At 47.9% G+C, this 27,774-nt stretch overlaps 2 protein-coding genes across 8 annotated transcripts in view; both read right to left on the reverse strand.

The window, feature by feature from the left end:
- Nucleotides 1-4,657: 4,657 nt before the first annotated feature.
- otx1 (orthodenticle homeobox 1) lies at nt 4,658-19,831 on the reverse strand. 4 transcript variants are annotated; one of them, XM_062959021.1, is made up of 5 exons: nt 19,623-19,829; nt 17,971-18,059; nt 15,889-16,125; nt 13,188-13,339; nt 4,658-5,708 (listed from the first exon to the last, which is right to left on the reverse strand). In XM_062959021.1, the coding sequence occupies exons 3-5, from the start codon at nt 15,983-15,985 to the stop codon at nt 4,791-4,793; spliced, it is 1,167 nt and encodes a 388-aa protein (XP_062815091.1). In that variant the 5' UTR covers nt 15,986-16,125; nt 17,971-18,059; nt 19,623-19,829; the 3' UTR covers nt 4,658-4,790. The 4 variants fall into 4 exon arrangements, with proteins under 4 accessions (XP_062815091.1, XP_062815107.1, XP_062815097.1 ...); XM_062959037.1 differs by having other exon boundaries at nt 19,707-19,809; XM_062959027.1 differs by lacking the exon at nt 19,623-19,829 and adding an exon at nt 19,398-19,549.
- A 6,618-nt stretch (nt 19,832-26,449) lies between these two features.
- The window catches only part of ehbp1 (EH domain binding protein 1), a 305,625-nt gene continuing 304,300 nt past the window's right edge, over nt 26,450-27,774 (reverse strand). For all 4 annotated transcript variants that reach the window (XM_008114298.3, XM_003215191.4, XM_003215190.4 and 1 more), the window contains one exon: nt 26,450-27,495. In XM_008114298.3, coding sequence (XP_008112505.2) covers nt 27,405-27,495 — 91 coding nt within the window. In that variant the 3' untranslated portion in view covers nt 26,450-27,404. The remainder of the gene's footprint in view (nt 27,496-27,774) is intronic.

The following is a 27,774-nucleotide window of genomic DNA, read 5'->3' on the forward strand; positions in this document are numbered from 1 at the left end:
GAGCTTGTGCTGGAAATAACAACCTCCCAAGCCTCTCTGCATTTATTTGTTAATGTATAAACAGTAGAGTCTCGCTTATCCAGCCTTCGCTTATCCAACGTTCTGGATTATCCAACGCAGTCTGCCTCCTGCCCGGATCCACAGCTGTTTCCTTAGGCAGCAAGAACTGAACTTTTTATGGATTTAATTTCCAACAATGTTGTTACTGTAAGTTCATTTTATCTTTATTTGTAGTCAATTTGTTAGTAGCCAAAGCTTTTGTAGTCAATGTTTTCAATACATTGCGATGTTTTGGTGCTAAATTCATAAATACAGTAATTACTACATAACTTTGCTGTGTACTGAGCTGCTTTTTTCATTGATTTGTTGTAAAACATGATGTTTTGGTGCTAAATGTGTAAAATCATAACATAATTTGGCAATTAATAGGCTTTTCCTTAATCCCTCCTTATTATCCAACATTTTCACTTATCCAACGTTCTGCCAGCCCGTTTATGTTGGATAAGTGAGACTCTACTGTATTTGCTAATTTGTATTCTCTGTGTATGTTGATTTCCCTATTTGACTCTTTGGTGTGGGAGGAGTTATAGACATGTGATGGTACTGAGCATGTTCAGACTCAGAATTCCATTTTGTATTCACTCTTGTATCAGACCTCAGTGGAGGTGGATGCATGTATGTGTTTGGTCTTCAATGAAAGCAGGTTGCTGTTTGGACTTTAGTAGAGAAGTATGATTCTGGACTTCAGTGAGTACAACTATACTCAAAGACTACGAACTATTGATTAAGAAAGATATCCTGTGTTCATAACACAGAGAACTACATCTTATCCTCAGGCCTGTAAGGGGGGGGGGGTTAAGGGTTAAACCCCTCCCCCCGAAATTTTTCAAGTTGAAAAAAACCCCTGGTTTACTCATGAATTTTAACTGGTTAACCAAATCCCCATGCTAAGTCTATGAGACGCAAAAAAAATAAGTCCCTCCAGGCACTATCTCAAGCAGATATTGACAGGTCTGGGGGGGGGGGGGCGGGTGGGTCAGGGGTTCAACCCCCCCCCCCCCGAAATTTTCAAAACCCCTCCCAAAATTTTTTTCTGGCTACTGCTCTGCTTATCCTTAACTGAACCTGAACAAGAAATGTGCCTCTATGGTGAATTAATACAAGTAAACAAGTAAACAAGATATGTTATTATTCAAAGAAGACTTTGTTTTTTATCTCTGAGTTCATGTTTTAAACTAAGATTACACTGAAATATAATCCAGTTCAAAACAGAAAATCTGGATTTTATATGGCAGTGTAGAAGGATCCAAAGCCTTTTCATTCAGCAAATCTTTGCAATGCCCTTGGGAAGACTAGCTTCCACTGGGAGCTACATGTCTGCAGGCAAAATGGTTTCCTCTTCCCCAGAATAACAATTGGCACTTGTTATTCTTTAGATCAACAATAATTCTACAGTTTAAAAGTCAGGCTTGTGAAGCATATCTGGAGGAGGAGGAGGCATCCTTTGTTAAAGATCGAGGAAGTAGATGCATCCTGGGATGATCACGCAGTGAGAGAGGCAAAGAGTTTGGACTTCAGTGGAACTAAAATGCCTAAACCAGGCTGCTGATGGGGCTGATGCATAGGTATAAAAAGCATTCCCTTACGTTGCAGTTGTATGCCAGATCTGCCCGAAGCAACTTCTCAACAGACAAATCGGAAATACTAAAGCAGAAAGGGGGGGGGGGGAGAGGGAGAGAGAAAGGAAAAGCTTTTTAAAAGTCACTAGTTTATTACAAAACATTGACAGGCCCTTAAATTATCGCAGTGCTCCTGGGCACTGGTACAATGCCTATTTTACTGTACATTTCAAAGGGAAGAATGGAGCAGACCTGTCTCCCCTGGAGCCCATTATTAAGATGTACTCTCAGGTGACTGCAGACAGGGTGAGTGGGGCTGGACCCAAATTACCATCGGAAGGAAGGAAGGAAGGAAGGAAGGAAGGAAGGAAGGAAGGAAGGAAGGAAGGAAGGAAGGAAGGAAGGAAGGAAGGAAGGAAGTGTTCTGGGCTGCTGATTGGTTTCCAGGTTCATTTCTGTACCTACATCATGCTAATGAATTCCCATTTCTGATCCTCTCTGGCCCCTTCTACACTGCCATATAAAATCCAGATTATATCTGCTTTGATCTGGATTACATGGCCATGTTAGGCCCCTTCCACACAGCTAAATGAAATCCCACATTTTCTGCTTTGGAGTGGGATATATGGCAGTGTGGACTCAGCTAAGCCAGTTCAAAGCAGATATTGTGGGATTTTCCACCTTGATATTCTGGGTAATATGGCCGTGTGGAAGGGCCTGTAAAGGCATATAATCCAGTTCAATGTGGATTATCTGTTTGATAATCTGGATTATATAGCAGTATAGAAGGGACCTCAGTCCTTTAAACAAGAATGTGAAAGGATTGCATCCTGGTTTCTTGCAGTATCCGTGGGGGTGAGGTGGGGAAGTGTATAGAGTTCTCTGAACTGCATTGGACTGGATTATATGCAATCCAGTTCAATGCAGTTGATCTGCATGGTGCGTCTGCCATATAGCCCAGTTCAATGTAGTTAATCTGTGTTTTGAAACTGCATTATATGGCAGTATGAATGGTTCCTTCTACACTGCCATATAATCCAGATGATCAAATCAGATCTGCTTTAAACTGGATTATATGAGTCTACAGGGCTATGTAATCCATTTCAAAGCAGATAATTTGGATTTTATATGGCTGTGTAGAAGGGGCCTGGATCCCTATATGCCAGGATCTGATCCCAGATCAGGACATCATTGCCAAGGGGTCAAGCGTCTTCAAACCAAAGTGGATCCCGTCTTTTCATTTGCTTCGCTTTGAAGACAATTACAGGCGAAAGAGGGATCTGTGATTTAGCCGACACTATGAGTACTTTTCCATTATTATTATTAATATTATTATTATCCCACGTGGGCAGACTCTTTGAATTCAGGGTTGTTGTATGTCTTTCGGGCTGTGTGGCCATGTTCCAGAAGTATTCTCTCCTGACGTTTCGCCCACATCTATGGCAGGCATCCTCAGAGGTTGAACTCTCTGAATTCAGTTCAGTGCAGTTCATTGGCATCCTGAAACTGCATGTTATGGCAGTGTCGATCCAGCCTCCCTAGGCTAGGAAAACCCTAGGAAAGCGGCTTAAAGGGCACTGGTTTCTCTGGGCTCTTCCACAGAGCCATATAATCCAGAATATCGCGTCAGATAATGCACAATATCTGTTTTAAACTGGATTATCCGAGTCCACACTGCCGTATAATCTAATTCAATGTGGATTTTAGGCAGCTGTGTGGAAGGGGTCTCCACTGCGGGCTCCTTCTTTGGGCCGGCTTCTCTTCTTCCTCACATTTTTCTCCATCTTGACATTTCAACTTCGTCCAGAGGGACACTACAGACGGAAGGCTCCACTTGAGAACTCAGTGCCGCGGGATCCTGGCTGGGGGCGTGGATTCATCTCACGAAGTAACACCAAGGAGCGTCGCTGCTGCTGCTCGGTTTCGTTTGCCTTTTTCCCCGACGGAAGGGCTCTTTTCCAGGTCTTCATGTTTCTCAATCCAAAGATGGGTTTTGAAACCTCAGGACTCTTCCACACAGCCCTATATCCCAGAATATCTAGGCAGAAAATCCCACAATATCTGCTTTGAACGGGGTGATCGGACTCCACGTTGCCATATATCCCCGTTCAAAGCAGATCAGGTGGGATTTTATTCAGGTGTGTGGAAGGGGCCTATATTGCCCCAATCCACGCATCGCCCCTAGCATTGAGTCCTGCCCCTGCCTTCGCCGCCTGCTGTTTCGGCCGCGTGGGAGGGGCTTCGAGGTGAGGGGAGGGGCTTTGGCAGACCCTTCCCCTCCCCTCAGACCCCCCCCCCCCACCTCGCCCCGTCAAGTGGGCCTATTTGCTGAGCCGGCAACTCCGGCCAGAAGGGCTTTAATCAGGCGTGGACCAACTTCTGCTCTCACAGTGTTTTGGACTTCAACTCCCACAATTCCTCACAGCCGCTCCCTCCCCCCTCGCCCCCCTCCCCGCGGGAAGGACGACGCAGAGGCGGGCTGTCATCCGTGGGGGGCTTTATTGTGGGGATTGGGGGGGGGGGGAGCGAGGCGGGAGGCCTTGCCTTACAGTTCCACAGGTGCCTGCCGCCTCCAGGGCCGGGCCTCTCCCGCTTGCTTTACACTTTCGGTCAGCTTCTCTTCCCCCAAAGGAGGGCCATTCCGCAACCCCGTACGCAAGCACAAGACGTGAGCTCCCCACTCCCTTCCAAACAAACAAGTACAAAAAGAAAGCTTGGCGAGGGCTGCAGGCCCGGGTCTTCCGAATCCAAAGGGGTCGCGAGGCGCTTATGTATATACACGATGCCTGCCGCTCTTTGCCAAAGGGGGGCCCACGGGTCGTGTGTGTACGTTGTGGGGCGGGAGCAGGAGGGTCTGTCTCCAGAGAGAGAGAGAGAGATGTGGATGCGCCTCGCCTCCCCTCTTACGGACCCGAGGCAGTTCCCCGCGCGGGGTGGGTGGCTCTCCATCCAAAAGCATCTCCTTCTGAGCCGCGGGGCGAATAAATAGCGGTCCAGGCCGAGAGCTGGGAAGGAAGAGCGGAAAGGGGAGGGGAGGGGGGTCTGGCGTTGGCACACGGCAGGGGCGAGGGGGGCGGTCTAGGGCAGGGATGTATATAGGTGGGTCTCTGCGGGGAGCGGGCGCCCCTTCCCCTCGTCCCTCTCCCTTTCCTCCCCTCCGAGAGAGGGGGATCACAGGACCTGGAAGCGCCAGGAGGCCTGGTCCTTGTAGTCGAGGCAGTCCGCGGAGCTGAAGTTGAGCTTCCAGGGCGAGTGGGCGGCGGGCGGCGGGGCGGCGGCGGCGGGGCCCTCCTTGGCGTAGTCCAGGCAGTCGGGGGCGGCGGGGGCGGCGTTGAAGGCCAGCGCGGAGGAGGCCCCGTACCCGCCGGGGGGCTGGTGGTGGTGGTGGTGGTGATGGTGGTGGTGGTGGCTGGAGGCCTGGCCCAGGGCGTGCGGGTGGTGGGCGTGCGGGTGGTGGGGGGCGCCGTGCGGCGGGGCCATGGGGGGGCCCAGCTGCGGGTGGTGGGCGTGCATGGGCAGGTAGGAGCCGCACTCCACGCCCGCGAAGTACGAGGAGGAGGCGGCGGGTGGGGCGGGCGGCGGGGGCGGGGGCGCGGCCGGGTAGCCCTGCCCGTAGCCGCCCCCTCCGCCGCCCCCTCCGGCCCCGCCCCCCGCGCCCTGCCCGTACGGCATCGGGTACGCGGCGGCGGTGGCGGAGAGCGAGCGCTGCATGCAGGAGGCGCCGCCGGGGGGAAGCGGCAGGGGCTCGGGCAGCGCGCCGCCGGGAGAGATGGAGGCCGGGCTCCAGATGGACGACGAGGAAGGTGCGCTGCTGCTGCTCAGCGGCGCCGCCGAGGACGAAGACGAGCCGGGCGCCCCCGCCGAGGAGGAAGAGGACAACGACGACGACGACGAGGAGGAGGCGGAGGAGGAGGCGGCCGCCGGAGGAGTGAACTGCCCGCTGCTCTCGGAGCCGGAGCTCTCCCTTGCCGGGGAGGCCTTCTTCTTCGCCGGGCGGCTCTTGGCCCCGCTGCCCCCGCCGCCCCCGGCCCCGCTCTGCTGCTGTTGCTGCTGCTGGCGGCACTTGGCTCTCCGGTTCTTGAACCAGACCTAAAAGACGGGGGGGGGGGGGACAAAGGAGGGAAAGAGGAGCAAGGGCCCCGGTCAGTCCTATCCGAGGGAGGCACTCTTCAAGCAAACAAGAAAGCAGGCGCCCTGTTGGGTTTCATCCCTGAACTGCACAGGTCTCTTGTGTCATCAAGTTTCCAGTCCTCAATGAGTAGCTTCTGGGCACATAGAAGACTTGGAAGGCGCTGAAGAGGCTTCGCACTGGGCACCACCAGATGCAGAGCCAACCTTAAGTAATGGGCCACAAAGTGGAGTCCACGACATGCAAGTGTGGAGAAGCGCAAACCAGAGACCACCTACTATAATGCAGCCTGAGCCCTGCCACATGCACTATGGAAGACGTTCTTATAGTAACACCAGAGGCACTCCAAGTGGCCAGCTACCGGTCAAAGGACATTTAGTATAATGCCAAGTTTTTGATTTTGTTTTGTGTTTTAAATACATTACAACTAGGAGCCCCCCTGGCGCAGTGGGTTAAATCCTTGTGCCAGCCGGACTGCTGACTTGAAGGTTGGGCTGCTGACTTGAAGGTTGCCAATCCAACCCGGGGAGAGCACAGATAAGCACTCTCTGTCAGCTCCAGCTCCCCATGCGGGGACATGAGAGAAGCCTCCCACAAGGATGGTAAAACATAAAAAACCAAAAAAACCCCATCCCAGTGTCTCCTGGATAACGTCCTTGCAGACGGCCAATTCTCTCACACCAGAAGCGACTTGCAATTTCTCAAAACGCTCCTGACATGATTCAGATACGATAAATCAAGTGAGTAGCTAGGGTTGGAGTGATTCCACCATAAATATAGCAGAGTACCAGAAGTAAACTTCATAACCAACAGAAACTTAACGTGTAATGAGCTGGGATAAGCTTCCATTCCTTAGGATGGCTTAGGACTGCAGGGTCAGAACTTTAGGTTCAAAAGCATTTATTGAAGTGTTTTATTTATTTATTTACTACAATTATAGCTCGCCCCAAAAGGAGGACTCAGAGCGACCTTACAAAAAGCCAGCAATTGGATGCCATACATATAAATACATACAGTAAAAAATAAACATATACATTAAAACTAAAAATGAGCAGCAATATTTAAAAAAATCATTACAATCACGTCATCCAGAGTCAGATCTAAGGCCGTTCTATTAGTCATTTCACAATTTCATATACTCATATTGCATTAACTTGCTAGCTAAAAACCTTGGTCCCATAACCAGGTTTTACTTTTTTTCCCCTGAAGGTCAGGAGGGAGGTGGCTGCTCTGCTTTCACTGCGGAGGGAAGTAAAAGAAATACATTATTGATAGAAAGGGTTTTGGAGCTATCTAGCTTACTAAATCTCATCTTCTAAAGAAAGGTAAAAAAAAAGTTTTAAAAAATCCATGCCGCTACATTTTGCCTAATTGTTGAGTTTCATCCCTGAACTGTACAAGTCTCTTGTGTCATCAAGTTTCCAGTCCTCAATGAGTAGCTAGTGCAGAGACAGGGCCAAGCTGAGGGATTCCTCCCCCCACATTCCTATGCATGTTTTCCCAGAAAGGGCTTTGTCTTCCCTCCTCCTGCTAGCCACTGTCTCCACACACCCCCACCCCTCTTTGATGATGTAGAAATGGAGTTCTGTGAGGCAACTTCCTTTCTAAGTTTTTATTGCCCTTAGCTGGCCGTGTGGCCATTGGCTATTGGCTCTTCTGCTTTTCTTTCTCCCTGTGAGGATGCACATTTTGCTTCCCTCTAGGCAAAATGTAGCTGCATAAACTTTTTAGCCTTTTACCTCTTTAGAAGATGAGATTAGTAAGCTAGACATCTCGAAGACCTTTTCTACAAGAATGTATTCCTTTGACTTCAATAAATATTTTTGAACCTAAAGTTCTGACTGCAATCCTAAACCATCCTACGGAATGGATATGGAATAGCTCACCACATCTAGGTTTCTGCTGGTTATGAAGTTTATTTCTGGTGTTCTGCTATATTTATGGTGGAATCTCCCCAACTGAGGGTTACTTTGAGCCTAACAGCTCAGATTGCCCAACACAGCCCATTGTTTCCTGCCTGTATGGCTGTGCTCTAGCAGTATTTTCTCCTGATGTTTTGCCTACATCTGTGACTAGCATCTTCAGAAGATCTGAAGGAGAAAATGTTGCTCGAACACAGCCATAGGTAACCACATAACACCCCAGTGATTCTGGCTGTGAAAGATTCAACAGTTACATAGTCAGCCCATTTCTTCCCAGATCCTGGACTACGCCCCCTCCTCACAGGCACAGCAATGGGGCATCAGGCAGGAGAGAGATCCCAACTCAGGGGGAAGGGCATCCACAGCCGCCCCCAGGGGTCACGCAGCCTCCCTTTTGCTCAAGTGCCCCTTAGGAGGTCGGACTGCCTACACACACACACCAACAGAGAGGTGGGATCCGCGATAAAGCCCTGCCAAACCCTCCCCTTGCCCAGGCCAAGCAACGGAGAGGACTGCCCCTTTCCACATCTCTAGGTCTCCCCCCTCCTCCATAAACCAGCTTCCAGAGCAACCCGCTTCCCGCGCAAGCGAACGCACTTTCAGCTTCCAGACCACCCTCCTTCTACAACCACTCTCCATTGAAAACGGTCTCCCAACTATTTTAATGGCCTTTTAAAGTTATCCAGGGCGAGAGGGTTGGGCTATGTATGACTCTCTGCTCGGTCACTGTGTTACTTTGGGCAGGTCGCGCTCTCTCACCTTCAGAGGGAGGCCAAGGCCAACCTTCCTGGGCAAACCTTGCCTGATAGAGTCACCTTAAAAATCACCATTAATGGGACACAATTCGCAGGCACACAACCACAGCAGCCTAAACGACAACGCACCCGCTGGGCAGCCGCGTTTGACGCTCCTTCCCTCAGTAACAGGCCAGAGAAGGCAGCTGGCCTCAGCCCTCCTCGCCAACCCGCCCCCAACTGCCCCCCCCCCCAAAGGTCGCAAGGAGTCTGGAGGCAGGCAAGACGCCCGACAAGATATCTACCCAGGATCCCACGTCTAAAGAAGTGGATTCCGGCCATGAAAGCCTTCGACAACACATTGAAGTGGAAGCCGTTCAGAAAGAAGTTCTCAGACCGTTGCTTTCGGTGCTACTCATACCCCTTAACATCTCTAATCATTATCGAAGGGCTACTTATTAGCATCCTAATAGAGCCTGCTTTTTGAGAGGGGGGGGGGACGACAACACCTTAATTTTCTATACGTTTGAAAAACGTCTGGTGTTTCTAAAAAAATTAAACATTGTTAGATTTACCAACGCTGCTAATTTCCGCCAATGCTCTCAGGGCCTTTCACGCACCTACTTCTCCCAAGTCTCTTTCTTTTACCCCGAAATTCAAATGGGAACCCCTTCCCCTATATTATTCAGCTGCATCCATTCAGGGATCCCCGCAGAACTGGGCAAAGTCTTCCCCTTGGGCCTCATCTACATTGACAATCTAATGCAGTTTCAAACGGGCATTGAAGAAAGTGTACCGTTTGAGGCCTCGATTGTGATTACTCAAACCACAAAGCACCCGTGCGCGTTAAGGACTTTCTTTCACGCACTGAATCTGGCAATAATAATAATAACAATAATAATTTATTTATAGGCCGCCCTATCTCCCCCAGGGGACTCAGGGCAGCTTCCAGAACTCAGGGTGGCTTTCAAACGGCAGTTACAGTTTGTAGCCAGGTTGGAACTGCATTAGATCGTCAGAGTAGATGGCGATCAGCCACGAGAAGGCTTGTCAGAGCAAAAGACCTGCGCCTCGGCCATCCTTTACTGCCTTGAATACCAAGAACTGGATCTCTTTTCTTTTCCAAGACAGAGTCCTCAGAAACCCCTTTGCTCCACCTGAAACCCAGGAGGGTGGAACTAAAAGAGAAACTTCCATTCATTCCATGTGTTGTATTGATTTAATAAATACACAGGCCACGTACTTTAGAGGGGAGGGAAACTTCTCAGCACTTTACTGAGGGGGAAAAATAAAGAAATCTAAAGGACATAAAAGCACAAAATATTCTCGTTATGAAAATATTTGAAATCGGGAAATAATCACACTTTTCCTAGAATACATTCAGAAAAAACCCAGCTCTTTCCAGAATTCCTCTAGCAAAACCACGCTGCAATCCGCACAGCCCTCTGCTAAGCCATCTGCTCCAGTGAAGAGGGTCACAGCTTGCCCTTCCAAGTCCGTGTCATGTTTAGCACCACCCACACTGTATAATGTCACCTGTTGTCTGACAAGTGTGACAAACACCACATTTAAGCCACACCAAACATGCTACACTCCTCTTCTTTCAACTGGCATACTCTGAAGGGCACGAGGAGGCACCCCAAACTCAGAATCCCCAAGTTCAGGAGAGCAACCCAAGGACAGAGCCTGGGACAGCACAGCTGGCAGCACAAATGCCAGGGCAGAACAGACAACAGGCTGGGCTGTTGTGAGTTTTCCGGGTTGTATGGCCATGTTCCAAAAGCATTCTCTCCTGACGCTTCGTCTACATCTATGGCAGGCATCCCCAGAGGTTGTGACTTCACCTCCACTGATGTGGGCGAAACGACAGGAGAGAATGCTTCTGGAACAAGGCCATACAGCCCGGAAAACTCACAGCAACCCAGCGATTCCGGCCATGAAAGCCTTAAACAACACGCAAACACAAACAAACAACTGCAAGAACGACTTTGCCTAAAGGCTCAAACGAAACCGCTTCGCAACAGGTGGATTAGGCGCTTAGACCCACTCCGGGCAAAGTGAAGGCAAAGCGTGGCGATTGTATATGATACACCTCTCTCTTCCTTTTTTCTTTGCCGTATGCACTTGTGGCCAATACACGGACACGCTGAAATACCACGATCCCAGGTATGAACGAATCCCTTCCTTTTCCCTTCGAGAAGCAGAAAACACCTCAGGCCTTGCGACGGCCTTCAAAGGCAGAGAAGAGAAGGCGCAAACCCAGACAATCCACCTGCGAGAGGCATCCAGTTTTCCACAGCCAAGGTGTGGCTGTGTTTTAATGGCAAGGCGGCTCTTCAAGGCCCGACCGAAAGAGCTGGTTTGGTGCCTGTCCAGTCACTCCGCCCCAGGCCTCCGCGGGAGGGGCCAGGAGGTGCCCCCCCCCCCTCTCGGTGGCCTCATCCCAACACTTTCTGTCTCCAAGGATTTCCAGGGGAAGCCTCTGGGTTCACTCCAGGACAGCAGATCTTTGGTAAAGTATCAGGTTAAGCTAACCTCAAATAGATCTTGGGAGAAGGGGACCCCCTTCCTTGCCGTCTGAGAGTATGAAGTCACTGGCCAACACAAATTTTAGTGCCTTCAATGTTACCCTTGTTTCCAAAAATGATTCCAAAAATGGCAACAGTTTCCCCTCATTAGTTATAGTTTTTGAGACACAGAACATATGACATCTACCAGTCGCCATCTGCTCTCTGCTCACCCATAGAAATCCATATCTAAGAAACGAGAGAAAATGCAGTCTATCCAATGAAGTTTTCTAAATCAACGCCCTCACATAACCCCAGGAGCAGGCAGAAAACCCAAGAGAAAAAGGGGAAAAAATGGCTGATGTCGGGCTGTGTTATGGAATCACAACAAAACATATGTGTTGTCGAAGACTTTCGTGGCGGGAATCAGTGGGTTGCTGTGAGATTTCCCCGCTGTATGGCCATGTTTCAGAAGCATTCTTTTCTGGCGTTTCGCCCACATCTATGGCAGGCATTCTCAGAGGTAAATCCGGGCCATATAGCTCGGAAAACTCTCAGCAACCAAAAACAAAGTTCCCTGGGCCGCCTCTGCTGCCGCCCTCCAAAATCTGCAGGAACAGCCACACTGGCCTGTTGAGGCGGGGCAGCGACCAAGGCGACATAGTCCACAGTGAGCTCAGACTGGGATCCTGCACAGGTCGAAACCCATCAGACCAAGTAAGGGGCGAAATTCCAAATAGTACGATTTTTGTTTCTGGGTTATAAATGTCATTTCCTTATTGGTTCTATAATTTAAAAAAAACCATGGAAAAAGTTGGATTGCTGTGAGTTTTTGGGCTGTACGGAAAAAGTTTATTAAACCTCTTTGTTTCTGCAGGACACCCTGCAACACATTTTGCTATAGTTTTTCAATGGATAATCGAGTATCAATCAATTCAACATCAATTGAAGGTATGTGTTGTAGAAAACTTTCATGGCTTCATGGTCGGAATCACTGAGTTGCTGTGAGTTTTTCGGGCAGCATAGCCATGTTCCAGGAAACTTCAGGAAAGAATGCTCCTGGAACATTAGCCCGAAAAATTCACAGCAACCCAGCAATTCAACGTAGTTTGTGGCAGCCACAAAAAAGTAGTTTCTGGAGTAGAACAACTACTTTCAAAGTTAAGTTCTGCACAATTAAACGAGGAACAGATTTGTTTCAATTTTGTGACATAGTATAATTTATTATTTACTGTATTTATTTACTAAATGTATACCCGCCCTCTCTCACTTCAAGGGGACTCAGAGCGGCTTAGGAGTAGGCAACAATTCAATGCCACATAAACAGACATAATAATAAAATAAACATATACATTGAAAACAAAAAAAAACTTAAAGAATATCTAGCAGTAAAATCAATTACAGTAGAGTCTCACTTATCCAACACTCGCTTATCCAACGTTCTGGATTATCCAACGCATTTTTGTAGTCAGTGTTTTCAATACATTGTGATATTCTGGTGCTAAATTCATAAATACAGTAATTGCTACATAGTAGTAATTACTTTTTCTGTCAAATTTTCTGTCAAATTTGTTGTATAACATGATGTTTTGGTGCTTAGTTTGTAAAATCATAACCTAATGTGATGTTTAATAGGCTTTTCCTTAATCCCTCCTTATTATCCAACATCTTCGCTTATCCAACATTCTGCCGGTCCGTTTATGTTGGATAAGTGAGACTCTACTGTATTTAAAAACCACACAATCCAATCAACTGAGGTTTCATGGCCGGAATCACCGGGTTGCTGTGAGCTGGCCATGCAGCCCGGAAAACTCACAGCAATCCACTGAGATCAAACTTCGAGAGGGGAGCGGTTGGGCTCTTAGGCCCAGTCCTGGCACAGCGAACAAGGCACAGATTCGGATTCAAAGCGTGACAAGTCGGAAAAGCCTCACAGAGTGCTGCTGGACAGGGATCTCAAGGGGGGGGGGGGTACACACACACACAGAGAAACTATAGCGCTCTCTCGCTCTCTCTCTCTCTCGTTCAGTGGGTCAACAAGGCGAGGACTGAAACCCATTTAGTAGAAACTAGTCCCTGAAAGTCAGGCATCCAGCACGGCGGGACCGTAACCGGTTTGGGGATAAGCGGCTCAGGCGGGAGCGTTGCTGTTGCATCGAAAAGGCCAGTAAGACGCCCACCGCAACCCAAAATCGGGGATCCCCGCCACCACCAGCAGCAGCTGTACCTCCCCCGCCCCTTCCCAAGCATGGCATCTCCCCGCCGAGCCTCCTGACCTGGACTCTGGACTCCGGCAGGTTGATCTTGAGCGCCACCTCCTCCCGCATGAAGATGTCCGGGTAGCGGGTCTTGGCGAAGAGTGCCTCCAGGACGTCCAGCTGCGAGCGGGTGAAGGTGGTGCGCTCCCGGCGCTGCTTCCGGGGGGCGGCTAAGGACCCAAGGAAGGAAGAAAGAGGGAGGGAGAGAGAAAGAGAAACCTTCAGAGCCAGGCTTTCTTCTTCCTTCCGCAAGGCCCGGGTGACCCTCCCCAAAGGGCTTGCAAGCCAGCTTTACAAACAGGGAGCCTGCACTCCCTTGTAGCTAAGCGGGGCGCAAACACTCCAATTCACCCCAAACTGAAGTCTAAGATGCGGCCCTCCAAGGCCATTTACCCGGCCGTAAACCTTTAGACTTGCAGTCTCTCCAAGTCTGAGGCCCCTTCCACATAGCTGAATGAAATCCCACCTTTTCTACTTTGATAGTGCGGACTCAGATAACCCACTTCAAAGCGGATATTGTGGGATTTTCTGCCTTGATCTTCTGGGTTATATGGCTGTGTGGAAGTGCACTGAAACGACTTGAAGGCACACAGCATCAACAATCCTAATTAGCTTGACTATCCCATCAGCCAAAAGCAGGTCCACACTTCTCATTGAAGGACTGGTCATCTTATGCTGGTTAAAGTTGTTCTTCATTTTGAGTATTTCATTTTTTTTGGTACTACAAATAAGTTATGTGCAGTTTGCATAGGAATTCGTTGTTTTTATTTATCCAAACAGGAAGCCTGCACTCCCTTTTAGCTAATCCACCCCAAGGTAAGGTCTAAAATGCGGCCCTCCAAGACCATTTACCCGGCCCTAAACTTTTAGACTCGCAGTCACCCTAAATCTGAAACGACTTGAAGGCACACAACAACAACAAATCTAATTAACTTTGACTCTCTCATCAACCAAAAGCAGGCCCCCACTTCCCATTGAAAGACTGGTTATGTTATGTTGGTTAAAGATGTTCTTCATTTTAAATATTTCAGTGTGCATAGAAATTAATTAGTTTTTTTCGCCAAATTATAGTCCTGAGTCCCCTGGGGAGATAGGATCGGTTATAAATAAAGTTGTTGTTGTTGTTATAGTTTCATCCCTCCTCTGAGATCTCCATGATCCGGCCCCTCAATTTAAAAAGTTTGAGGCCCCCAATGAGATTCATATTAGGGCGGTAGACTGCCCAAAACTACGTGCAAAGTCACTCCCAATGAGATTTGTACCAGGACAAAAATACTAGCAAAACTATTCCTTCCTGGCCGAGCGTATCAAAAAATGCAACAATGCGCCTTAAGATTGAAAGCTGGGTGCCCAAACTGTGCCCCCTTTCACACTGTCCTTCTATCCCAGGATCGGATCCCAGATTATCTGCTTATCCCAGGTTTTCTGGCAATGGGCAATCATATAATTCTGTTTAAAGCAGATAGTTCTGGGATCAGATCCTGGGATATAGGGCCTGTGTAGGCTGCCTCCTGAGAACTGAAGGAGAAATGAAAGAAATGAAACAAATATAGGAAAGGCATGTTATTATGTTGCAAATGCAAACACGATGTCCTCTTCCACACAGCTGAATAAAATCCCACAATATATGCTTTGAACTGGAATATATGGCAGTGTGGACTCAGTGCCCTTCCACACAGCCATATAAACCCAGAATATGAAGGCAGAAAATCCTACAATATCTGCTTTGAACTGGGTTATCTGAGTCCACACTGCCATATATCCCAGTTCAAAGCAGACAATGGGGGATTTTATACAGCTCTGTGGAAAGGGCTTCAAATAACCAAGTTCAAAGCAGATACTGTTGCATTTTCTGACTTGATATTCTGAGTTATATGGCTGCCTGGAAAGGCCCTAAGTAACACCATAGTTACCTAGGGCCCATATGGCTGCCTGGAAGGGCCCTATGTAACTTCGTGGAAGGACCCTATGTTTGTCCCTGGGTGATCAATATAATTTCCTAATTGGTTCTATCATTTAAAAAAAATCTGCAAATACTTTGTCTTTGCGGGTCATCCTGCTGCAGTACGTTTGGCTATAGTTTTAGAATGAGAATTTCAACCAATTCAACCTAGGGCCCTTCCGCACAGCCCTATAACCCAAAATATCAAGGCAGAAAAATCCCACAGTATCTGCTTTAAACTGTGTTATCTGAGTCCACACTGCCATATATTCCAGTTCAAAGCAGATAGTGTGGGATTTTATTCAGCTGTGTGGAAGGGGCCTGAGTTTGTGGCAGCCACACAAAAATAGAAACAACTACAGTACTTTCAAAATCAGTACTGCAAAAATTAAACAGGAAATAACACTTTCAAACCAGGAACAGAGGTCCCTTCCACACAGCCATATAACCCAGAATATCAACGCAGAAAATCCCACAATATCTGCTTTGAATTGTATTACCTGAGTCCACACTGCCATATATTACAGTTCAACGTGGATAATGTGGGATTTTATTCAGCTGTGTGGAAGGTGCCAGGATTTGTTACATAGTGTAATACTTTTTGGGAAAATAAAAATAATTGAAAGATGTTCAGGAGACGAGATTTCGTTGTTGCAATGCTTGCATGCACGCCCATGCATGCGTCGGTGTCTCTCTTTCTCGCAAGGGAATGGGATAAGAATGGAATGGCTGCCTGAGAGGCCTGCCTGGGAAGCTCTGGCGCAGGTGAGGCCTCACCCGGGTACCCCACGGAGGGGTGGAGGAGGTCCATGGCGGGCCCGGCCAGCCCCAGCCCGTTCATGCCGTAGGGGGGCTGTTTGAGGTAAGACATCATGCTAACGGCCGGGAGGAGGTCGCCCAGGAAGCCCAACGCGAGGCCCGGGCCGGACGCCGTCGTCGTTTTCGCCGCTGCTGCCGCCGCTGCTGTCCTCTCAGGTGGCGGCCCCTGGGAGCCAGTCCCTCAGCGCGGCCTGCCTGCGGAGGAGAAGGCAAAGCGGGGGAGAAGCGTCATTGGCGGGCGGAAAGGCCTACTACTACGCGAGGCGGCACGGGGGCAAGCAAGGCCTTCCTCTCTCTCTAGATCTACCCATCTATGGCCTCGCGGTGGGCGCGAGGACAAGCAACAACTGGAGGCCTTTGAACACAAGACTCCCTCAAAAAAGCGCGCGAAAAGGGAAAAGCCCCTCACGCGCCTTGAGGCCCGGATGTGGAGGGCGCGAGCCGGCTCCAGTCACTTAGTGAAGTTTCAGAAAGCGGACGTTGGAAGTCTGGTCTACCACCGTTTTGAACACAAGGAGCCGGGGGTGGCGCAATGGGTTAAACCATTGTGCCGGCAGGACTGCTGACCCGAAAGGTCGCAGGTTTGAATCCGGGAAGGGGGTAGTTTTTCATACCGCCTACGAATGTGAAGATAGATATAGAGATCGATAGATATATAAGATATATATAGAGAGAGAGATATAGAGACAGAGGTATAAAAGATAAACAAAAATATAGATAGATCTATATATAAGATATACATATTTTATATATATATAAAAGATATATATACAGTAGAGTCTCACTTATCCAACATAAACGGGCCGGCAGAATGTTGGATAAGCGAATATATTGGATAATAAGGAGACATTAAGGAAAAGCCTATTAAACATCAAATTAGGTTATGATTTTACAAATTAAGCACCAAAACATCATGTTATACAACAAATTTGACAGAAAAAGTAGTTCAATACGCAATAATGCTATGTAGTAATTACTGTATATACGAATTTAGCACCAAAATATCATGATGTATTGAAAACATTGACTACAAAAATGCGTTGGATAATCCAGAACGTTGGATAAGTGAGACTCTACTGTATAAGATATATATAAAATACACAAAACACACACGCACATATATATAAATGATATATAAACTATATAAGAAATATATATATATATATATAATATGTAAGAGGCACATATGGTCCCTGCATATGTGTTTGTATGTGTGTGTGTGTGTGTGTGTGTGTGTGTATGTATATATATATATATATATATATATATATATATATATATATATGTATATCTTATATGTACATACACATACAAACACATATGCAGGGACCATTGATAATGAAGTTTCAAGGCGGCGTTCCTTGAAAGTGTTGGGTCTCTCGCTTCCCAAAGAAGGCCGCTTGAACTGCATTAGATACGGCTCTGCACTGACTGACTGACTGACCCCGGTCTTTCCTCCATGGTTTTTATTTTAAAGCCAGAGCAAACTGTATCCCTTGAAGGTGACAAACAGGTCTGATAATTTCCAAAAGTCTTCTCCTTACGCCTCTTCTTGAAGGGCAGTTTGTAAAAACAACATATACACACACACCAACATGGCGGCTTTCTAGGGAAACTCGAGAAGAGTAAAAAGAGGCGTAGAGAGGGAAGGGAAGGGATTCCTGGGAATGGGATTACTCTTCTCCACGGAGGAGCCCTTCTTCTGATTACCATACAATCGCCGAGGGGTTTCGCGGAGGGACAATGCAGGCTGATGAGGGAGATACGGCCATTATTTTAAAAAGATAATTGGATTAGAAATCAAAACGAGATACCAAAAAGAAAGAGAGAAAGAGAGGAGGGGGGAGAGAGAGCGTAATTAATTTAAAAGGGAGACAGAAGGGGCAATTAGAAACGGCGAATGGACGGCTTAAAAACAAAACGGGTTTCTTTGGAGCGGCTTTGAAATCCATATATATATCCCGGCGACGGAGGAGAGAGGCGAAGTTTGTGTCCAATCCCGCCCCGAAGAGCTTGTGTTATGATTGAGGGAAAACTCACTCTTGTCGCTTCGGGTTTTAATGCGGCAAAAGGAAAACGCGCATCGAGGCTCTTCAAGGACTGCGGACAAGGGACGGCATTGGCTTTTCCTGGAGAGGAAGAAGGAAGGAAAGAGGGGGGGGGGGGGAACAACAACAAGGACACGGATCGTATTATATTATCTACTCTTGGGAGCCCTGCTATCATCCTAAAGGCCTTCCTTGACTGGGAAGGGAAACTCGTGCCTTCCCAGTCGCCAATACAACCCCATAAATCGCGGGAAGAGGGGACAAAGGCCGCGTCCACACGAATACCCAGAGCGCTTTCGAACTCAGAGGCCTACCAAAGGCTTCTGCGGTAGTGTAATGGTCCGGCTGCCGCTTTGAATGGCATGGATAGAGACGGACGGGCAGCGGGAGATGGAACCCCAAAGAGTACGAAAAGTTGGGATTTGAAAGAGGTGAAGGAAACAAGAAACTAGACCTGTTGCCGCCTTTCTCTTTTCTTGGAAAGAAGGGAGGGAGGAAGAAAAAAGATAGAGAATAAAGGGCGGCTATGTTCGGATAAATTGGCCCGATCCGCCCTCTTCTTCCAGGCATAATATGGGCCCGCTTGGAAGTGAAATATATGCTTAAAGCAGGCCTGTATTATCTACAATGTGGAGAATATGTGGCAAGGTAAATAGGTAGGTAGGTAGATAGATACAGAGCCACGGCGAGGCACCTTCCCGGGAGCAAGGCCTTAAATAATAATAATAATAATAATAATAATAATAATAATAATAATAATAATAATAATAATATTTCACCCCAACAAAGGATTCCCCCAGGCAGGAAGCAGCCAGACTCTGAAGCTAATCAAGGTGGGTAATTGCAACATTCACACTTGCCTCCAACAGAAAAGACCTTCCACAGATATATAAACCCCACTTGCCTAGTTTCCAACAGACCTCACAACCTCTGAGGATACCTGCCATAGATGCAGGCGAAACGTCAGGAGAGAGTGTTTCTGGGACATGGGCCATACATCTCGGAAAACTCACGGCAACCCAGTGATTCCAACCATGAAAGCCTTCGACACATAATCCCGCTTTTCTCCTCGCCTTTCTTCCCTCCACCTTTCTTTCCCTTTCCTTCCCTCTTCCTGCCTTTCCCTTCTCTTTTCTTCCGGGCCGCGCGCTGTGTTTCCAACAGGGCCGCGAGGCAAAGAGAGAGAGAGAGAGCGAGCGAGCGAGCGGGCGAGCGCGAGAGAGGGCTCGCGCCTCCTGGGACCCCAACCGTCCGTCGGTCTTTCCTTCCTTCAGCCCTTCCTGGCTCCCTCTCTCTCTCTCCCCCCCCCCTCCCGATATGAAAGAGAGAGAAAGTTTCAGGAAAGTTTCCGAGGACTCTCCCTTTGCGGGCTATTGTGAGAGATTGGGAGGGAGAGGGAGACCTCGCTGGGAGCCGCACCTCAAGCGACGAAGGGAGGGAAAAGTTTGCTTCCTCCGCTGCCGCCGCTCCTCCTGACGCCGCTGCTCCCTTCCTCTTCCCCTTCTCAGCACTTCCTCGGCCGCCCTTCCTTCCTGCCTTCCTCCTTCCCAGGAGAGACTCGGACTCCTCCAAGAGGAGGGGGAGGGAGGGGAGGGAGGGGAGGGGGAGCGGGGGGGGGCAGGGAGGGGGGAGGGGGCGCCTCACCTGTCCGCAAAGGGGAGGGGGCTGCCAGACCGGCCCAGCGCTGCCTCTTCCCACGAAAACGCCTGGCTCTGCTCTTCGGGTTACCTCGAAGCCGCGGCAGCGTCTGCCTCCCTTCGCCCGCCCAGCTGTTTAGCTGATAGGAAATGTCGCCCGGCGAAGATTGATCACCTTTCCCGGGCCCTCCCCGGGTATGTGAGCGCCGGGCGGAGGCGGGACCCGCGACGGCGCCAATGGGCGGGCGCGGGCGCCTTGAGTGACAACTTCTGGGGGCAATGGCGGCGCGAGACGGGGCTCCCTCCCCCAGGCCACGCCCCTTGCCCCGCCCACGCTCCCCGGCGGCGCCCTCGGGGCAGGTAGAGCGGCGCAGACCGGGAGAGTCCGCCGGGTTGAGGCATCTCTTCGCATCCATCCTGAACCGACGTGCCTCGTTCCCGCTTCCATCTACCTCTCCCTAGAAAGAAAGAAAGAGGGCGGCGGGAAGGGTTCCTCATTGAAAGAAAACTTTTCCCACTCGCTATTTATAATGAGAAAGATAGAAGCATGTACAAGTAGGGCCCTTCCACACAGACAGAATATCAAAGCAGAATAACCCACAATCTCTGCTTTGAATTGGGTTACCTGAGGGCCCTTCCACACAGCCATATAACCCACAATATCAAAGCAGAATAACCCACAATGCTAGCTTTGAACTGGGTTATCTGAGTCCACACTGCCATATATTCCAGTCCGAAGCAGATCATGTGGGATTTGGTTCAGCTGTGTGGAAGAGACCTCAGATAACCCAGTTCAAAGCAGACATTGTGGGTTGTTCTGCCTTGATATTCTGTGTGGAAGGGCCCTAAGAGTCCGGACTAAACATTGCCTGATCGCAAAGCACGAGAAAGAGTGAAAGAGGAGGATTGTTTCTCTCTTTTTGAAGCACAGCGGAAGCATCTTCCCACATTGTAAACACTCACAAATCCGTGCCCGTGCTCAGGTGCCTGACCTCAACGTGGAGCTCAGTCAAAGGGTCGGGACCCACCGTTTCCCGCCTTTATCTCAGAGGACATGAGCCATACATATATTATGATCCGTGATTCATATTCGCAGGTTCTCTGCGAAGGAAATCACCTTTGTAAAGGATCAGAAAACGTCTTCATCTGTTGTTCTTAAACCCTGGGCTCCTCGGTCACGAAAAATTTGGGGAACAACAACAAAAGCTTTCTGACAGATCCCCACAAATCTGTCAACAACAACATTATCTTTGCAGGAAAAAAAACGCTTCCACCAAAAGGAAAATCAGCCTGCCTAGCAAGCGTGTTGTTGTTGTTGTTGTTGTTGTTGTTGTTGTTGTTGTTGTTGTTGTTGTTGTTGTTGTTGTTGTTGTTGTTCTTCTTCTTCTTCTTCTTCTTCTTCTTCTTCTTCTTCTTCTTCTTCTTCTTCTTCTTCTTCTTCTTGCAAAGGTTGCCTTGTTTTCAGCCAATGTTTGGTTTTTATATTTATTTTATACACCTTTATACCAAGCGTATCCCGACGGGTTTATTACACTACGTAACACGGTTTTTAATTTCCGGGTTGCTGTGAGTTTTCCGGGCTGTATGGCTATGTTCCAGAAACATTTTCTCCTGACGTTTTGCCCACGTCTGTGGCAGGCATCCTCCGAGGTTGTGAGATCTGTTGGAAAACTAGTCAAGCGGGGTTTATCTATCTGTGGAATGTTCACAGGGGAATTCCAGGCAAGAAATAATCAGGGCCAGCTAACACCTCCCAACAAAGGATTCCCCCAGGCAGGAAGCAGCCAGGCTTGGAAGCTGCCAGGCTATTCAATGATAATCAAAGTGGCCAACTGCAACATTCACACTTTCCTCAGACAGACAAGAGTTTTTCTCCCACCCTGAACATTCATTCCACATATATATAACCCCACTTGCCTAGTTTCCAACAGATCTCACAACCTCTAGGATGCCTGCCATAGATGTGGGCGAAATGTCAGGACAAAATGCTTCTGGAACATCGCCATACAGCCAGGAAAATTCACAGCAACCCAGTGATTCCAGCCATGAAAACCTTCGACAACACATACATGTCATTTCCTAATTGGTTTTTCATTAAAAGCACGGGGAAAGTTTATTAAACTGCAAAAAAACAAAAAACAAAGCAAAACAAGGACATCCTTCAACATATTTTGCTCTGGTTTTTCAATAAGTATCTCAACCAATTCAACATAGTTTGGGGAAGCAAAAACGACGTTTCTGTAGAAGAACAAAGTCAGGGCCGCACAACTAAACAGGAAATAATACTTTTAAGCCAGGAACAGATTCATTTTTCTCCAAATCTTGTCACATAGTGTTATGACCGAAAAGGGGGCTGCTTAAACTTTTCCCGCCGCCTTCTTTTATTTTAGAGGAAGTCTACGTCGAAATGGAAAGGAAAAAACTTTTGCAACACGTTCGTGTCCTTAGTTCAAAACCAGCCGGGTCGGAAGGCACGTTTGTTTACCTCTAAATCAACCCCTGAGTCTTACATCCGATCCCTAGAAAACGGGTCAAAGACGGCGATGAATGAATACGTAGGTTGGGTTGCTGGGAATTTCTCGGGCTGTATGGCCATGTCGCAGAAGCATCCTCTCCTGACGTTTCGCCCGCATCTATGGCAGGCATCCCTAGAGATTGTGAAGTCTGTTGGAAACTAAAAAAGGGAGGTTTATATATCTGTGAAATCTCTAAGGTGGGAGAAAGAACTCTTGTCTGTTTGTGGTAAGTATGAATGTTGAAATTTATTATCTTGATTAACATTGAATAGCCTTGCAGCTTCAAAGCCTGGCTGCTTCCTGGAGGAATCCTTTGTTGGGAAGTGTTAGCTGACCCTGAGTGTTTAATATCTGGAATCCCCCTGTTTTCAAAGTGTTCTTTATTTACTGTGCTGGTTTTAGAATTTTTTAAAATACTGGTAGACAGATTTTGTTCATTTTCATGGTTTCCGCCTTTCAGTTGAATATACATAGAGCTGGCAAAAAGTATTAGTAAAATGCGTTACTGTGCGTTTTCTGGACTGTATGGCCATGTTCCAGAAGCATTCTCTCCTGACGTTTCTCCCACATCTATGGCAGGCATCCTCAGAGGTTGTGAGGTGTGTTGGAAACTAAGCAAGGGAGGTTTATATATCTGTGGAAGGTCCAGGGAGGGAGAAAGAACTCTTGTCTGTTGGAGGCCAGTGTGAATGTTGTAATTAGTAAAATATTCTTAATGCGCTGGCATGTTTTTGCCAGGCTGGGATCTACACCGCCATGGAATGCAGTCTCAGACTTGCATTGAACTGGATTTAGATGAGTCTTACACTACATTCTATGGCAGTGTAGACATGTAACTCCTTTTACCATCCAGGGTTATTTTGGGATATTTTCCCGCTAAGTTTGTTTAGAGGTGCAAGTGTTGCTTTCTGCCAACAGGTCCTTCCATCAAATGCGCGTCCAAAGGATAGATGTGCGTCTCGATGGGAGTTATCTCCAGATCGGCATCAATACGGAGATACTTTGTAGCCTTTCCGTTGGGCTTCTTTCTCGGTCTTGTTTTAATTTATCACCTGCCTCTGCGCACACAAAGACGGGAGCGCCATATTTGAGGAGATCGGGTCCTTTTTTTGGCTCATACATATTAATAGGAGCTAATCCTCTCTGGAGAAGTTTTAATAGAGGAAGAGAGAGAGAAGAAACTTGTCAACACAGAGGAGAAAAAGGAGGGGAATGGCGGCCACCCTTTCCCCCTCCAAAGCGAAGCCACTGGTTGCTCACAGAACAAACGGATGGAGGTCAAGCGAGGGAGGGTCGGCCTCGGCTTCAAAGCGGGATTCCTTTCTTCCTCCCGTCCTTCCCCCCCTCCCTCCACACTTTCCTTTGCAACACGGTAACAGCACACTGTTTCTTTAACGACTTCTCCAAAAAAAGGATCCGAAAGGAAAGGAGGCTTTGGCGGCGGCGCTGCTTTTGTGGCTCGCCCCAAATCAACTCCTTCTTAATTGAAAGTTGGGGCTGAAAGCGAGCTAATGTTCAAAGGGGGTCCGGCGAAATTGCATTGACCCCCCATCTCCCCTCCTTCTCCCTTTGCCTCCTCCTCATCGGCGCGGGATGGAGTCCAAAGAGAGGGCCCACCGAAGTCAGCCACACGGGCCCTTCTGGCAGAACAAAGCCGCCGCCGCTCATTCACTCGTTCCTTCACTCAAGGAAGAATTGGGAGGGGGACACATTCGGGGCACCCCCTTCTTCACACCCGGCCTGGGCTTTACTGCGCGTGTGAAGGCGAGGACACGCGTCCGGGTCCGTCGGGTGCCCGGAGAAAGGAGAAGGGCACCGAGTAGCTTCATCTCTCTTAGTCTGTTTCTCTCTCTCTCTCTTCTCTTCCTCCCCCCCCCCCCTTTTCCCCTGTAATAAGAGTATTTGTCTAATCCCAAATTGCAGGCGAAATTTCCTTAACGCTCAGCCCATAAAACCCACGGATTAAGGGCAGGGAAGGGGGGCGCGGAGCAGAGGCAGGCGGAGAGCAAGAGAGAGAAGGAGAGAGAGAGAGAGAGAGCGGGGAGAGGAGGGAAAGAGGAAGGAGGGAAGGGAATGAGGAAGGGAAGAAGGAAAGAGAAGGAAGAAAAGAGAAGGAAAACAAGAACGAAGAAAAGAAGGAAAGAGGTAGGGAAAGAGGTAAGAGAAGGAAAGAGGAGGAAAGAGAAGGAAAGAGGAAGGGAAGGAAAGGAAGAAGCAAGAACAGAGAGAGAAGAGGGAAGGAAGGAAAAAGTGAAGGAAAGGAGGGAGGAATGAAGAAGAAAAGAGAAGAAAAAAGAGAAGGGGAGAGAAGGAAGAAAGGGAGGGAAGAAAAGAGAGAAAGAGAAGGAAAGGGAGGAGGCAAGAAGAAAGGAAGGAAGGGAAGGGAAAAGAGAAGGAAGAAAAGGAGGAAAGAGGTAGTGAAAGGAGGAGAATGAGAAAGAAGAAAAGAAAAAGGCTAAAAGAAGGTAAGAGAAGGAAGAAAAGAAGGAAAGAAAGCGGAAGGGAAGGGAAGAGAAGAAAAAGAAGAAGGAGAGAGAAGGAAGGAAAGAACGAGGTGGAAAGAGAAGAAGGCAAGAAGGAAGGAAGGGAAAAGAGAAGGAGAGAGAAGGGAGGAAGGAAAGAGGGAGAGACGCAAGGAAGGAAAAAGAGAGGGGAAGGGGAAAGATGGGAGGAAAGAGAAGGAAGGGTGGAAGGAGAGAAGGAAGGCAGGGCCGACGGGGCGAGCGGCCAAGGGGTTTCCTGAGGGAGGCCTGGGAGCGAGGCCTGGGCCCCCAAGGAGTGGGGAGAGAAGGGGCTACTTCCCCCTTAAGGACGCGCTTGGACAGGGCTTCTCTCTCCCTCCCTTCCGACGTTTCCGCAGCCCCTTCGGGAGCCAGTGGCGGAAAGGGAAGCCGAAGGGGCTCGGGCCCGAGGAACGCCGAATTGGGTGTGTGTGTGCGCGCGCGGGCAAGCGGGCGCGCGCTCGAGAGAGAGAGAGAGAGAGAGAGAGAGAGAGAGAACATACTGAGTGCAGCCCCCCCCCTTTTTTTTCTGGAATGGTTTGTTCGAAGAGAGTCGCTCTCTCGCGCTTCAGGTAAGCACAAAACCAGGAAGTGGGGGGGGGGGGGGCGCTGCTGGGAAGGGGCACACGCTGGAGACGGAGCCCGCCTTTGCTTTTGGGTAGAGAGAGGGAGGGGGGGGGGGAGGGACGCCTGCGCGCCCTTCCTCTTCAACTCTTCTACTTCCAAAAGTGTCCTGTTTGTTTGTTTACGTTTTTTCTTAGTGGAGGGGGAAGGCGGGAAAGCATTTAATAGGAGGTGAAGGGGGCAGGTGAGGCTGGGAAGGCAGGCCTTAGGGCTCTTCCACACACCGCTCTATAACTCAGAATATCAAGGCAGAAAATCCCACAATCTCTGCTTTGAACTGGGTGATTTGACTCCACATACATTCCAGTTCAATGTGGATTTTATGCAGCTGTGTGGACAGGGGCCTTTGAGACCAGGGGTATATGATAATAAAATGCTTCTTTCTTTCACTCTTTCTCTGTCTCTTCCCTTCTTACTGGGGACAAGCCCAACTCTTCCAGCCAGGTTGTCCACTTTAACACAGGTGATCTCTGTATTCTGAAAATGCTTTATATTTCAGTCTAGATGGGGCCTCGGAACTGGATTACCGGGAGATTTCTTCCTTCCACAATTTTGTACTAAACTATTCACCAGGTTTTAAATGTGGGTGCCTGAATCTTTGCATGGGAGCCCAACTTTTGAAACCTTAGCAGAAGACATACACAATTCCTTCCAATATTCCCAGGGCAGTGGACAGGAACAATGTAAAATGTATTCATTTAGGGGGTTATTTTTCATTACATTACCTCTCTGCCACCAAAGCCTTGCGAACAATTTTTTTTGGCTTGCTGTGAGTTTTTCAGGCTATATGGCCATGTTCCAGAAGCATTGGAATATGCCCATACAGCCTGGAAAACTCACAGCAACCCAGTGATTCCGGCCATGAAAGCCTTCAACAACACAATATTTTTTCTCCAAAATTAAATTGACTTCTGTTGACTTCCAATGCCTTTCCTGGTTCTTAAAAAAAGGTCTCAATCGTCCCTTTCTTCCTCCCTCCCTCTCTAGGCTTAACAGAATAGAAAGAATAGATACATTTCCTACCTTACTTAAACTAAGAATACTCTAAGGGTATCTACATACAAGAAGCAAAGTCCTATCATGGAATTACAATATTTCTTTGCTAAGAAAATCCACTTGGACTGGAGGAGGGGGAGAGCAAGAGAAAATGACACCCCTCCACCAAATTTAGTAAGGGAGGCAGACAAGGAGAGTTATGGTAAGAAAGATCCAGCTTTATTGAAAATATGTACATAATTTGGTATTATAATAAATAAACACAACAGTTTCCACAAAAATGAGCGGTATTATCAGAGAAGGATATATTAACTGGCAAGTATTTTTGCTGTTGTTGTTGCTGCTGCAAATAATGGCAAGACAGACAGGGCCCTGATGGATACAGAATAAATATTAACAGCATTGTGGATCCAGAATGCAGAGGTCCAACAAAAGCGGCAAATAAATAATTAATAAACACATGGGATAACTTTGAAAGAAGATTTTGTTGTTGCTGTAAACTGATCACACGGTCAGTAAGTCTTATCTTTACAATCACTTCTTCAGCTCACAAGGCTCTCGGGTTAAAAAGGATAGCCCTCTGAACACAACAGAAAGCCTTAAAACTTTATACTTACAACAAGAGTAAAATTGCTGCTGAAAGAAAACATTGGTAGGTATAGCACGCTGTAATACTCAATGGTCTAAGCATGATCTAACTATAAAAACTATAGGTAGCATATTAAATATTACACATGTCGGGACTACACAAAATAATTCAGAATGGTTTTTTCCCTCCCTCCTCTGCTCTGCAATGCTAGGATATACAAAGTGTGTATTTGCAAGTTCTTTCAACAACGAATATTTGTTAGGTTATCCCCAAACAACTCTAGGCTTGTAGCGATATCTGGAAGCAAGCTGACTTGAAATAATTACATATAAACCGGCAAGTAAATCCCAGTGATAAGCTAGTTTGGAAGTAATATTGCTTCAATGGAAGGGGGAGAGATGGGGAAGGAAGGAAGAATCCGAAAACAATTCAGGTAAAAGCTGGTCTAGCAAACCGCTTCAACAGTTTCTGAAACATTATTCCTCCCGTCTTGTTGTCAGTATTTCCAACCTGAGAGGATTAGACTATAAAACATGACACAAGGCTTGCCCAGTGGAAGCTGGTCACTGAAGGACACATTTCTCTTCTTTCTTGGCCATCTTTCCTTTGTTTTGCTCAAGAGTCCTTTCCAAATGCTCATCTTCTTCTTCAGCTCTAAAGAAAAAGAAAAGAGAATAGTCTCTTAATAAAGTTCTTCACATAGCAATGAAAAAGCTGTTGCACACCTTTCCTACCAAGCCTGAATGCAGCCCCATTGTAGAGATCAAGGTAAGCCATCTACTTGGGCAGGTGACATTGCAACTAGAGCCAGAATTTCTACGCATTTAATTGCTTCACTTGTGGATTACAGGCTTTCACTTTCAAAGTTTTATTCTAAAGGATATGAGATAAAAACAAAGCTACAGCAAAAGTGGACTTGATTTCTGTTGGCTC

This window comes from Anolis carolinensis, chromosome 1 (assembly GCF_035594765.1).
Source record: "Anolis carolinensis isolate JA03-04 chromosome 1, rAnoCar3.1.pri, whole genome shotgun sequence".
NCBI classification, from domain to species: Eukaryota; Metazoa; Chordata; class Lepidosauria; order Squamata; family Dactyloidae; genus Anolis; species Anolis carolinensis.